This window comes from Balaenoptera physalus, assembly GCF_965194825.1.
Source record: "Balaenoptera physalus genome assembly, chromosome: 1".
Taxonomy (NCBI): domain Eukaryota; kingdom Metazoa; phylum Chordata; class Mammalia; order Artiodactyla; family Balaenopteridae; genus Balaenoptera; species Balaenoptera physalus.
This window is the reverse complement of record NC_138882.1, coordinates 163762183-163776590: the sequence shown is the minus strand read 5'-3', so window position 1 is coordinate 163776590 and position 14408 is coordinate 163762183. Positions and strand designations below refer to the sequence as shown.

At 40.9% G+C, this 14408-nt stretch overlaps 1 protein-coding gene across 8 annotated transcripts in view; it reads left to right on the top strand.

The window, feature by feature from the left end:
• Window positions 1-2339: 2339 nt before the first annotated feature.
• Window positions 2340-14408, top strand: part of RLF (RLF zinc finger) — a 78765-nt gene continuing 66696 nt past the window's right edge. For 3 of the 8 annotated variants that reach the window (XR_014257005.1, XM_082439195.1, XM_082439196.1), the window contains exon 1: window positions 2346-2625. Coding sequence is in view for 4 of the 8 variants with exons in the window: in XM_082439195.1 (XP_082295321.1) it covers window positions 2389-2625 (237 nt within the window). In the remaining 4 variants the exon portion in view is untranslated. Of the gene's footprint in view, window positions 2626-14408 lie in introns of all 8 variants that reach the window. The other 5 variants (XR_014257002.1, XM_082439194.1, XR_014257003.1 and 2 more) reach the window with 3 other exon arrangements.

Below are 14408 nucleotides of genomic sequence, written 5' to 3'. Positions count from 1 at the left end.
ATTTTGGTTGCACCAGGTCTTAGTTGTGTCCGGCGGGCTCCTTAGTTGTGGTTTACCAGCTCCTTTAGTTGCGGCATGTGTACTCCTTAGTTGCGGCTCATGGGTTCCTTAGTTGTGGCATGCGAACTCTTAGTTGCAGCATGCATATGGGATCTAGTTCCCTGACCGGGGATCGAACCCGTGTCCCGTGTATTGGAAGGTGGATTCTTCACCACTGCACCACCAGGGAAGTCCCTGAACTATGTTTTAAAAGGAGTTATGTGGCTATCCTGTGGAGAACTGACTGGAGGAAGGCAAGAATAGAAATAGCTAGTTCACTGAAAAGGTTATTACCTAAGTTTAGATGGGAGGTATTAGTGGAGGGGTCTAGGGTGCTATATCTTGAGGAGGTGAGAAAGGGTCAGATTTGAGAATATATTTTCAATTTAGAGCTGCGATTAGCTATGGAGTGTGAGAAAATGGAGTTGAGCACGAATCCAATGTCTTTGGCTTAAGCACCTGAATGAATAGAGGGGTCACTTACTGAGAGAGGAGCAGTTTTGACATGTTTTCTTGTGAGATGACTACTAGATTGCCAAAGGAGATAGTTAGGGGGCAGAGGCTGGATTTCAGGGCAGTGGTGATAGCATGTCCACCTTTATTATTTGTAGGGCCCGGAAGCATGAGCATAAATGGAGGCACACACACCATATGTCTAACTATTTAGAGTTAAAACCAAGCTTACAACACACTCTTAGATAAAACACGTTCTATCCCTCTAACTTAATAAATGCACCGTTACAACCATGAAATTATAAAAGATACATTACAAAACTGTAATATTTTTGTGTGTGTGACTGAAAATTGGCAAAATATCAAAGATGACTGAATTTAATTTTTATACATTTCTGGGTGCTCTATTGATGGGCCAGGGATATTTTTTAATATAAATTTATTTATTTTATTTATTTATTTTTGGCTGCATTGGCTTGCTGCAAGCGGGCTTTCTCTAGTTGCAGCGAGCAGGGGCTACTCTTGGTTGTGGTGCGCGGGCTTCGCATTGCGGTGGCTTCTCTTGTTGCGGAGCACGGGCTCTAGGCGCGCGGGCTTCAGTAGTTGTGGCACGTGGGCTCAGTAGTTGTGGCTCACAGACTCTAGAGCACAGGCTCAGTAGTTGTGGCGCACGGGCTTAGCTGCTCCGTGGCATGTGGGATCTTCCCGGACCAGGGCTCGAACCTGTGTCCCCTGCATTGGCAGGTGGATTCTTAACCATGGCGCCACCAGGGAAGTCCATGTGCATCTTTAATTTTACTAAATATTACACATTCTTCTCCTAAATGATGTACCAATTTATACTTCCACCAGCAGTACATAAGTTCCATTTTCCTAACTCCTAACACATGGTACTAATTTAAAATTTCTGCCAATCTGATGGGTATGAAATTATATCTCACTGTTGTTTTAATTTGTACTTTGATAGTTACAGTAAAGTTAAATATCTTGTCATGGGTTTATTGGCCATTTGGGTTTCTTTTTTTGGTGATCTACCTCAATATCCTTTCTCTACTTTTCTATTGGATTGTTTGCTTTTTTCCTTTTGATTTTGGGAACTTCTTGGGATACTAATCCTTTGATGGCTATATATATGGTGAATATTGTCTAGTCTTTGGCTTGTCGTTGTGTGCCATCTTTTAAAACTTCTGTTATTACAGAATTAACAAATTTTAATGCAGTAAAACTAACAATATTTTGCCTTATGGTGTGTGCTTTTTGGATCTTATTTAAGAAATTCTTCTCTATTTTGATATCATAAAGATATTTATATTTTCTTTACTCCATCCAGCATTTATTTTTTGGATATGCTTTGAGGTAAAAATCCAATTTAATTTTTTTTTTTCCCTTTTGGAAAAAAATGTTCCAGCGCCATTTATTGAAAAGTTCACCCTTTACCTACTGACTTGTAATGCCCTCTCTATTATAAACCCATGGGCTAGTCTTCATTTCGGCCTCACAACCTCCACAGGCTTGCTTATTTTTCCTCTACTGGGGATGCTTCCCTTTAACGCTCTTCTCAGGGCTGCATCTCTCTCGTTCTTCAGATCGCAGCTCAAATGTCATTCCCCCATAACTAGATTATATCTACAAGTATGTCCGTCTCGGTGACCCCACGAATCCAAAAGGTCTGGAAGGACTGCAGTGGGCAGGAGCCCCTGGTCAGCTGTTGCCAGGCTGTTGCCCAGGCGGCTGTCGCGGAGGCCGCGGAGGGGAGGAGCACCCCGAGTTCCAGTGACGGAATCCAACGGGCGCCGGCGGCGCCCAGGGGTGCGTCACAGAGCGCGGTCGACCGGGGGCGGGTCCAGGTCTGAGTCACGTGGCTTGGTTGCCTACGCGCTGCTGGGCCGTGGGAAGATGGCGGACGGAAAGGGAGACGCCGCCGCCGCCGCCGGGGCTGGGGCTGAGGCTCCGGCGGGAGTCGGAGCCGGAGACGGAACCGAGACAGAGTCCATGGCTCGGGGTCATAGCCCTGCATCTCCGGCGCCGGGAGTCTCAGGGCTGCGACCGTGTCTGTGGCAGCTGGAGACAGAGCTGCGGGAGCAGGAGGTGTCGGAGGTCTCATCTTTGAACTACTGCCGGAGCTTCTGCCAGGTGAGGGGCGGACTGGCTGGCTGAGGGCGGCGGGGCGGGGAGGCCAGGGGAAGAGGCCCCGGACCCGTTGCTGCAGCCGGGGCCGGACTGAAAGGCGCCACCTCCATGTCTTGCCGCGCCCCCGGGCCGGGAAGGCCCAGTTCGGAAGCCCGACCGCTGGCCCCCCTCAGCCACTGCCCGACTTCGGCCACCGCCAGGGCGGGTTGCGCTGGGTTAGACTGAGAGCCCGAAGGGCGCCGGCAGCTCCCTGGAAGGGCCGTGCCCTGTCGTCGTTGCCTGTCCCCCCGGCTGGTGGTTGGAGCGCCATTGCCTCCTGAGGGATTGATTGCTCGTTCCTTCCCGGAGATGCTTTTTTGAGTAGAGTGCAGATCTCCAGATTGGAAAACCTGGGTTTTCCTAAATAATCCGGAGATATGTGTTGGGGCCAGAGACTTATGTTTGGAGTCAACGTCTTCTGGGCCCCTAAAAGGTATGACAGTTGGCTTTGAAAGGCATCTAGGGCTTTCTGCTTAAGGATTGTGGAGCTGGTTGGTTGTTTGGTTTTTGCTGCCTTTTTTGGGGGGGGGCATCAAAGCTGTTTTATCGCCTCTTCTATATTCCTTTGAGAATTGTGCTGCCAGAAATGAGGCTCGTGATCCTTGTAGTGGTTATTAGGCGCTTTGAGTAGAAGAGGATTGGGAAAGATGAGGAGTGTGGTCTCTTTTGGCAGTTCTGTCACCATTTCTGTGCCGTAGTAGGTCCTAAACCTATGATTACGTATTTCTTGGTATGCTTAGTTTCGTTTCCAGGATCACGCTGAGATTTTTCTTTATAAATTTAAAGATGTGCCATTATTATTTCTACGTCTGCTTGTTTGTTCTAATCAGGTTTTGGAGCCGCCCCTCTGCTTCTCACCTGGTGCACCTTAGAAAATGCAAAATAATCGTTGGCACTTGGGCTCTTAATGAGTAGTTGAGTGTGCTGAATAAATTGCGGTGTTCCAAAGTTATAATTTTGTGGGACAATTTGCTCTGTTGGTCCGGAGAGGAATCAGAAATTGACTTGATTGAATGTTTTTCTCCCTCCTCTCTGCTGAGCCAGAAGCACTTCATCTCTGAATGGATTTTGTCCTTGCTAATCTTTTCCATACATTGTATCACTCCAGTTTTTATGTCTATAATCCTCAGCCGTTCCCTGAACTCTTAAGTACTAAGGTGTTCTTTGCTTCTTCACTAGCAGGGAACATTCTTAGTACACATATTTACTCTACAAACTTTTACTGACTCCATAGGATGGTGCCAAACACTTTACCAAGTGCTGAGGAAACATAAATAAGACTGCACTTACCCTTGATGAGCTTACGGTTGGGAGGCAGTAGTGGAAATAACAGTATTGCCAATGCAGTTTTGGTAATGATGGAAGAGGAGGCGTTGTAGAAATACTGGGAGAGGCCAATTTAGATGGGGTGGCCTGGGAAGGCCCTATGGCTGAAGGGATGAAAATGAGTCTTGAATATCGGGGAAGGGGGTGGTATTCCAGTGTCAAAGGTAGAGATGAGAAGGAAAACAGTGCTGTGGGAGAAGAGGGAGCTAATTGGACCCGGATTAGTGAGGAGGAGAGCAGAAAAACTGTTGGTTTTGGGTAAGCCTCCTAAGCTTGCGTTGTCTTCCTAGAAGAATAGCAAGAATGGATATAACCCATCAAATTGAAGCTTGTCAGAGGATAACATATATATATATTCTGCTTTATGCCTACTGCTGGCAGCTCTGATTTTATTTTAACTGAATTTTAATGTATTGAGTCTTAGTGATACTTAGATATGTGAGGGCACAGAAGAATGTTAAAAAGAAAGTACTTTTGTAATTTGTCTTTTTTATGAAGTTCTTTTTTTTGGCCTGAAATTTTCCCAAAACAATTTTTTGCACTAATAAAATAAAAGGAGTATCTGTGACGGTATGTTGTAATAGAAAGCACATTGGATTGCAAGTTAGTTGGGTCTTAATTGTGACTCTGCCACTTACTAGCTAATAACCTGGGACAAACTATGACTGTGAGATTATGTTTTGTTTTCTGACCTTTATATTGTAGTGCTTTATACAAACAGTAGACAGAAAGTTTATATTCAACTCTTCACAGTATTTATCACAATATTTTTGTCACATTTTCCCCATAGCCCAGATAAAATCAATAGGGTATTCTTTCTTACCAGATACAGAAAAGTTTTTAAAAATTTTATGATGAAGTAGGAATAATTTCACTATCCAAATTTGGTTGAATAGCTTTTGGTTTCACATTTGAAAGGCAGAATAAAATTTATTCATCTACTGATTGTGTGTGTGTGCCTGACATTGCATTAAGTGCTGGAGATAGGAGCCTGTCCTGCAGGAGCACCTAATGAATGTGTAGAGAGATGTAGTTGTATTACATTATCATAAAGGCCTGACCTGTACTCTCTGGGATGCTTAACTGCCACAAAATTATTTCCATCATGTGTTTAGTATAGAGATATTGTCTTAAGGACTTATACTGTGCCAAGTAGATCCCTCCTGCAACAGGCTGGGACCGTATTCTCTCTAGCTCTTGCAGCACTTAAAAGAAATGGCTCTGTCTTTGGAATTGCACCAAATCAAGAAATAAACTAACATATGAAAGGATAGAGAAGCTTGTTTCATTCTGGGCATGTTTTCAATTTTCAGAAGTTTGTGAAGATGATCAAAATGAAACTTCAGAAATAATAGTTACTAAGAAAATGATATTTAGATGAAGTTGTAGTCAGTGAAAATTTGTATTCAGTGATTATGGGATGTGTGTGTGTGTGTGTGTGTGTGTGTGTTTTCTTCCCCTTCCCTCAGTTCCTTTTCTGAAAACATTGTCTGCCAGACAGACAGTGTGGATAAGATTAACTCCAGAAAACAGTCTTTCTTTGTTTTGCTGAAAAATTGATGATATCCTCTCAAATTCTTGCTATATTTTGGGAACCCAGATTCCTGAAGTTTTCCAACTGGTTGTTGTATTTGTAACACAAATTTTGAACACTTTTAAAGCAGACTTCATTAACAACTTGAAATTATACTTTGAGACTATCAAGCAGAGTAGTTTTATGAGTAAACCTTGTTTATGAGACACTTTGAGTTCTGGAACTAACAGTGACTTTGTAGATTTTTAAATGTTAAATTAGGTAAGTACTGAATGTATTTCATTTTTCCCTAGATTAGTGATTGAGTTCAAAGGGCCTAAATCAGATGGGCATACTGGCTTTACATTTAAACTAGCTGTGTGACCTTGGCGCATGTTATTTTCTTTAAACCTTAGTTTTCTCATTTGCAAATGGAATAATAGCAGTACTTACTGTTCTCTATGTAAATACACTGTTGTGTGGACTAAATAAAACAACCTCTGTAAAAAACAGTGACCTCAGAATTATCTGAGTTATCCAGATTTCTTGGAATAAAAAGTCTTAACAGCCTTGCCCCCAGCTTACTTTTCAGCTCTTACCTAGCCTATCCCATCACCCCAGTTCTACTGTTACTTATTCAGGAGTACTTTACTTGGAGTTCATGGATCAAAGTGGGATCTCAGTTACTCCTATGATTAAATTTTGCCTGTGAATTTCCAGGTGCATTATTTTGGAAAAGATAATCTTAATTTTCATTGGATTCTTCAAGATCCAAGACACATGTTAGGTTTTCAGTAAATATTTCCCAAGTGACTGATCTACAAAAGGATGGAATTACTACTTTAACAAAAGCTCAGCTCATTAAGCATTTTTATGTCTTTCCCTTTCGTTGTGCTGTTCTATCCTTTTCTCTCATTTTCTGCATGGCAAGTTTTCCTTCTCTAGGGCCCAGTGCAAATGTCACCTTGTCTGTGAAGCTTTCTTTGATTTTACTAGATAGATTTCCTCTTAGTTGTTTGTGTTCTTTTGACACTTTGCACATACCTATGGTTTTAACTCCTTTCCTTGCTGTCACCGTCTTAGTTCAGGCTTCAAAATGTCTTTTTGCAGCAACTCGTCACTGATCTTTCTTGCCTTCTTACTGGCCTTATCAGCAATGCATTTTGGTGTTCCTTTTAAATTATAAACATAATCTTGTTAGTCACTTTATTCCCTAAAATTCTTCAATGGTTTTTTCCCCAAAGGCAAGATAAAATTCACACTTATCAGCCTGGCATGCAAAGCCTTTTAGGATCTGGACTTGCTCTACCCCTTACACCCAACTTTTTTTTTTTTTGTCTACCTTCATCCCAGTGTTCATCTCTCAGTCCACTTGATTAACCCGAGTCACCCCTTCCTCATCTGCTTATTTATCCTTTAAGACCTGGCTCAAATAATACGTTTTTTAGAGCATTTTCTGATTTCAGCAGACAGAATGAGGTGATTCTTTCACTTAGAATATGTACTCCAGTAGCATCTTGTACATCGGCATGGTACCTGAATGTTTTTGTCCATGTTTATCTCTTGTATTGACTAGTAAGCCAACGAGTCTTTGTTGTATACCTGGTACCTAGCAATTAATACAATGCCTGGCCCACAAAACTAATCTGTTGAATGAATTACATTGTAGGAACTTCATAATATACTCAAGAGATGAGTACTTCAAAAGAAACACCTAATGTAAAATCTAGTATGTTAAAAGGCAGTTTTACCATAAGAAATTCCTGTAAAGGAACAGGATAGGAGATTTTGGTCATTTCTTCGAGACAATACTTGTCAACTTAGCTTACATTCATATAATAAATATAATAAAATACACATTTACATGTGTGGGTTGAGGGCTAGTGTTGATGGAGGGAGAAAATAGGAGGCATTATATAGTATTGAGGAAGAGTTACCAGTCTAATAGGACAACAGTTTGGAGATGTTGAGATAGGGAGGATCAGTCTTCCTAACTCCTTGAGGTTGTTGGCCATGAAGACTCTTGAGCATTACCTCTTTCATTTATTTTTACCTTTTTCAATTATTTATTTTAAAGGGCTTTTATTAAATGCATTAGCTTTTCTTCTTGTGCTGCCTTCTCCTGGGAGAGGTCTAAATAGGAACTAAATGACAGTTATAACAGCAAAAGCCAGCTTTTCAGTGTGTGTAACCAAAACATATTATAAATGTGACCTGTGAAGCAGAACTTTGGGTGCTGTTATTTACTGTGGTACCACCCAGTCTCTTGTACTGCGGCCCCTAGTGACTTCTGTGTCTACCTGTGGATCATGCTCTTCTGAACAATGTTAGTTAAAAAATCTAGATAGAACACACCACTTATTTCAAGACTGCAAAGGCATTGGCAAACTAAAATGTGCTTTGTTTTCATTCAGTTCTAGACATCTGTCATCTCTCCCAGAGGTCTTCTTTGACTATCGTATCTAAAACAGCACTTCCCCATCTTCTTTCGACTCCTTAACACTGCTTTATATTTCTTTTAATCACTGACTCTGTCTGATACGTGTATTTGTCTGTATCCCCACCTGGAATGTAAGCATCACGAGGGTGTTTATTGTTTTGTTTACCCAGTGCCTAGACTAGTCCCTGGCACTTAATGGCTACTCAATCAGTATTTATTGATCTTTCATCTCCTTCCTTCCATAAATCCCTGACTAGACTTCTTAAGAGTAATAAGCAAGACTTTAGCTTATCTTTATCAAGAAATAGGAACGTTTCTTGTCAACAGGTTTATGCTGCTTCCTAGTAGGGATCAGGTCTTATTGTTCTTTGTATCTTGATTAACTAAGAGTAGAACCTCATTTTAATTTTATTTATATTTTCTAAGAACTTCTCCTGGTTGCTTATATTCCACAAATATTTAAAGTAATGAATTTTTCAGCAAGCTTTCTTAGCCAGATTGAAGCATTTATTTTGGATATGATTGACATCATACTCTAAAACCCAAACATAGATTGCAAGATGGTATAAAAAATAGATTCCTCAAACTTTCATTGCTGACATAAGCCAACATAGAAACCATATGAAAAAATAGAAGGATATTTAATTTATTGAGCATCTTTTGTGTGCCAGGCACTTGGGTAGGTGGTGGTATTTTCCTTTTACAGGTAGAAAACTGAGACCCAGGGAAATTACGAAACTTTCCCAGGATTACACAGCTGTGGCGAAGTCTTTGACTCCAGAGCCCATGCTGTTTTTCTTATATCAGCATTTCCTAAATTATGTTTTGTTCCATGAAATATATGTATTCGTAAGCATTTCTTGAAATAAGGATTATTTGTTCATGTAAGTTGGGAAAATGTTGGGATAAACGTTTTTTGTTGTTGTTGTTTTTTAATTTATTTTTGACTGCGTTGGATCCTCGTTGCTGCACACGGTCCCCCTCTAGCTGCGGTGTCTTTGCCGCAGTGCGTGGGCCCCTCAGTGTGGTGGCTTCTCCCGTTACGGAGCACGGGCTCCAGGCAAGCGGGCTCAGTAGTCGTGGCTCGCGGGCTCTGGAGCACAGGCTCAGTAGTTGTGGTGCACGGGCCCAGCTGCTCCACGGCATGTGGGATCTTCCCGGACCAGGGACCGAACCCATGTCCCCTGCATTAGCAGGCGGACTCTCAACCACTGCGCCACCAGGGCAGTCCCTAAAGGTTTTTTTAATATGACACATTGTGACTCTTCTAGAGAGACATTTAAATATTGTACAACATTTGCCAAAATTAAGGTGTCTAAAACATTTAACATTTGGGAGATTGGGATTGACACATATACACTATTTATACCATGTATAAAATAGATAACTAATGAGAACATACTGTATAGCCCAGGGAACTCTACTTAATGCACTGTGGTGACCTAAATGGGAAGGAAATCCAAAAAAGAGGGGATATGTGTATATGTATAGCTGATTCATTTTGCTCTACAGTGGAAACTAACACAACATTGTAAAGCAACTATACTCTAATAAAAATTAATTAAAAAAAATAAATGAAACATTTTGCCATGTTCTAACCCTTATATCAGCCGCCAAATCACATGCTTTACTTTCATTATAGTAAAGCAAATTACTGTGGTGAAGAGTTGATGGCTTTATGTTTCTGCACACCACTGAGTTTTGATTTCCTGGTTTTAGCCTAAACATGACTGAGGTGTTTTTTTTTTTTCCTTTTTGGCTGCATTGGGTCTTTGATGCTGTGCATGGGCTTTCTCTAGTTGTGGCGAGCAGAGGCTACTCTTTGTTGCAGTGTGCGAGCTTCTCATTGCGGTGGCTTCTCTTGTTGTGGAGCACGGGCTCTAGGCGCATGGGCTTCAGTAGTTGTGGCATGTGGGCTCAGTAGTTGTGGCATGCGGGCTCAGTAGTTGCGGCTCGTGGGCTCTAGAGTGCAGGCTCAGTAGTTGTGGCACACGGGCTTAGTTGCTCCATGGCATGTGGGATCTTCCCGGACCAGGGATCAAACCCGTGTCTCCTGCATTGGCAGGCGGATTCTTAACCACTGTGCCACCAGGGAAGTCCTGACTGTGAGCTTTTTATAAAAAAAATTTCCCTCCGAAGTTTTCGCAGGTGTAAGATTATACTTATTGTCCCAAATGAAAAATATTTTAATGTATTATAATTTTTTGGAAGTTGAGAATGAATTACATTTCAGACATATTTTGAGTTCAAGTTTATTAATCTAGGTTTACCTATATTTCTGCACATAGCAAGCTTGGGAACTACTGATGTATTTGTTTCTCCTCACTTTTGTGCTGTGCCTGATTTCTCTAATGTGTTTTTTAGAGGACTTTTCGTATCCTTTTTGGGGGGATATAGTAGCTTATTGTGCTGACATTTATCTCATAGTATTTTTACTACCAAAGAAATAACCTGAGTGTGTCACATTAGCCAGCACAGTAATGCCTTTTAATATGGACACTTATAAGAATTATTACCAGATATGATAGAATGAATGACTTAGCTTGGGAATTGTATTTTTATGATATGCGGTTGTATAAAATAGGCATATTTTAATTTGGGATTTCATTTTCTTTTTTCCATATGTATGTTTAAAATATATAAGGTATCTTAAAGAAATAAAACTAATTATATATATTTTTTGTTTTTTGTGACTCCAAACTGATACATGCTCATTCTAGAAGCTTAAGGCAAGATGTGTAAATGCGTAAAGTAAAAAGTGAAAGTACCATGTAGTCTCACTGTTAATAAATTGATGTATTATTCTGATTTTTGGAAAAGCACATATAGTATATGTGTGTATATAAATATTAAAAATTTTAGTTGCCCAAGCAACTCATGAACACATTCTAATTGTAAAAACTTAGAAGAACGTAAAAGAAGAGAAAGTAAAGATGAAAACTACCATATACTCCCTATACTTCAGTACTACGTTTTCTTAGGCTAACAGTTTGGGAATGTATACTTACAGAATTTTTCCATATGATATGTATTATTTTTAGAAAAATAGTGTCAAGTTTATATACTAAAACTTGCTTATTTTATTTAATATATTGTAGATATCTTTTCATATGGAACACACACATATTAACTATGTTAAAAAAAACTGCATAGTATTCCATTGAAAACTGCATTGATTTTATTTTTATTTTTTAATTAATTTATTTATTTTTGGCTGCGTTGGGTCTTCATTGCTGTGCACGGGTCTTTCTCTAGTTGCGGGCTCTAGTTTCTCTAGAGCGGGGGCTGAGCGGGGGCTACTCTTCATCGCTGTGCGTGGGCTTCTCATTGCGGTAGCTTCTCTTGTTGTGGAGCGCGGGCTCTAGGTGCGTGGGCTTCAGTAGTTGTGGCTCGCGGGCTCTAGAGCGCAGGCTCAGTAGTTGTGGCGCACGAGCTTAGTTTCTCCACGGCATGTGGGATCTTCCTGGATCAGGGCTTGAACCCGTGTCCCCTGCATTGGCAGACGGATTCTTAACCACTGTGCCATCAGGGAAGTCCAAAACTGCATTGATTTTAAATTATGCAGGTAGCAAAACCTTCAACACTCTTTTTTTTTTTTTCTAATATTTATTTATTTATTTATTTGGCTGCGTTGGGTCTTCGCTGCTGCGTGCAGGCTTTCTCTAGTTGCAGCGACCGGGGGCTACTCTTCATTGCGGTGCGCGGGCTTCTCATTGTGGTGGCTTCTCTTGTTGTGGAGCATGGGCTCTAGGTGTGCAAGCTTCAGTAGTTGTGGCTCATGGGCTCTAGGGAGCAGGCTCAGTAGTTGTGGCACACGTGCTTAGTTGTTCCGCGGCATGTGGGATCTTCCCGGACCAGGGCTCGAACCTATGTCCTGGGCACTGGCAGGCGGATTCTTAACCAGGGGGCCATCAGGGAAGTCCCAAAACCTTCAACACTCGTAATTTAAAAATTTTTTAAACTGTAAAGCTATGCTCAAAGCAGAGTATATGAAGCTACAGAAAGGTTTAAGGGAAAAGTAGAAGCCCTTTTTTGCCTTCAGTTTCTCCAGGCACTCCCCAGAGCAGTTAATGGTGTCTTGTGTGTTCTTAAAAATTAAAATGCGGGGCTTCCTTGGTGGTGCAGTGGTTGAGAATCTGCCTGCCAATTCAGGGGACACGGGTTCGAGCCCTGGTCTGGGAAGATCCCACATGCCACGGAGCAACTAGGCCCGTGAGCCACAATTACTGAGCCTGCGCGTCTGGAGCCTGTGCTCCGCAACAAGAGAGGCCGCGATGGTGAGAGGCCTGCGCACCGCGATGAAGAGTGGCCCCCGCTTGCCGCAACTAGGGAAAGCCCTCGCACAGAAACGAAGACCCAACACAGCCATAAATAAATAAATAAATAATTTAAAAAAAAAAATTAAAATGCACACTCTTCCGCAATTTACATTTTAATTAATTTTTGAAAAGATTTATTTATTGTTTTTTTATTTAATTTATTTTTGGCTGCGTCGGGTCATAGTTGTAGCACTTGGGATCTTCCTTGAGGCATGCAGGGGCTTTTGTTGTGGCACGTGGGCTCTTCGTTGTGGTGCACAAGCTTCTCTCTAGTTGTGGTGTGCGGGTTTTGTCTTCTCTCGTTGTGGCACGCAGTCTCCAGGGCGCATGGGCTCTGTAGTTTGCAGCACGCAGGCTCTAGTTGAGGCCCACGAGCTCGGTAGTTGTGGCGCACAGGCTTAGTTGCCCCATGGCATGTGGGATCTTAGCTCCCTGACTAGGGATAGAATTCGCATTCCCTGCATTGATTGTAAGGTGGATTCTTTATCACTGGACCACCAGGGAAGTCCCTACATTTTGATTTAATATACCGAGGGCAACTTTCTGTATCAGTACATGTTGAACATTACCATAGTTAAATAATTTGTATTTTTTGTTGTTACCACAAATAATGTTGAAGTGAACAACCTTAAACATTAAGCATTATTTATATCCATAGCATAAATTCCTGGCATTGACATTACAGTACTGGACTAAAGAGAGTGTTTTTTTAAAATTTTGATAGATACTGGCCTACGAGAAGTTGAGTATGTACTTCCACCAATAGTGTTATGGAGTCCCTGTTTCACTATATCCTTGCCAACCCTGGTATTACTAAACTTTTAAATATTTGCCCATCTGATAGTGGCAGATAATTGCTATCACACTATTAATTTGTATTTTAACAGCATTTAAAAAAAATTTATATATTTATTTATTTTGGCTGCGCCAGGTCTTAGTTGTGGCACACAGGATCTTCGTTGTGGCATGTGGGATCTTTAGTTGTGGCACGTTGGCTTCGTAGTTGTGGCATACGTGCTTTTTAGTTGGCGGCATGTGAACACTTAGTTGCGGCATGCATGCGGGATCTAGTTCCCCAACCAGGGATTGAACCTGGACCCCTGCATTGGGAGCACAGAGTCTTACCCACTGGACCACGAGGGAAGTCCCTGTTACTTTTTCATGTGTATTAGATTTTTACTTTTTTTTTCCTGTGAGGTTTGTCTTTCCCTTTTTTTTTTTTAACATACTTCTGTTTTAAAATGTTATTATTTAAAAGTCATTAAAATTTGGTTGTGTCTAATCATCCAGTGTGACCTTGTAATCTTAAGATTCCATGCTGCTTTGAGGTTCTCAAGAAGCAGAACATACTACAGAGAGTTAGTTGCAGCCTAACCTGAGGCCATCAGAATGTATGATACAATTTAGTGATTGATTGTTGCTGTGAGAGATTTGTCAGTGTACTCATTTCCAACAAACATTTATTGATCGTTACTGCTTTGGGGAGATTTGGGAATCTTTGGGAAGACTGAGTCATAGCTGAATAAATGGAAAGACCCTAGTGCTTTACATTAGCTAACTTTTTCTTATGTTGTTATCTTTATATGTTTTCAAATAAAGTGTCACTGAATGGATGTATTACCTTGCACCAAATCAGTTTGTTATGGGGCCTCAAATTACTGCTTAAATGAGATGACCTTTTAGGTGTGATTCTCCTCCAAAACTACATAAGTCTATTGGGAAACATTTGCTAAGGATTATTTTCTAAGTCATCTCCAAACATTTGCCTTGTGTATCCTTATTGAAATAAATAAATTTTAAATGTTTTATTTATGCAGTACCAGTATATAAATTACAAGCAAACACAGAAGTATAAAAGGGATGAGACTTTTAAAACTAATTTAAATAAAAGTTTCAATATTATATTTCTGCCCCTTGGTGGGTTATCATTTACACCTTTAGGGTAAATGCCCATCCCAGTGGAAACCACTCTACTAATTTGAGCTGAAATTATTTGTTTACATTAGTTGTTATGCTCACTATCCTTATTTGGCTCTTTCCTTCATAATGAAAGCTTGATTTTGGTAAATGAAAATGTTAAACCTAGAGCAAATTATCCCATGAAGTTCTAACAGTAAATGTGGGTAAAACATCATGTTTCGCCAGTATT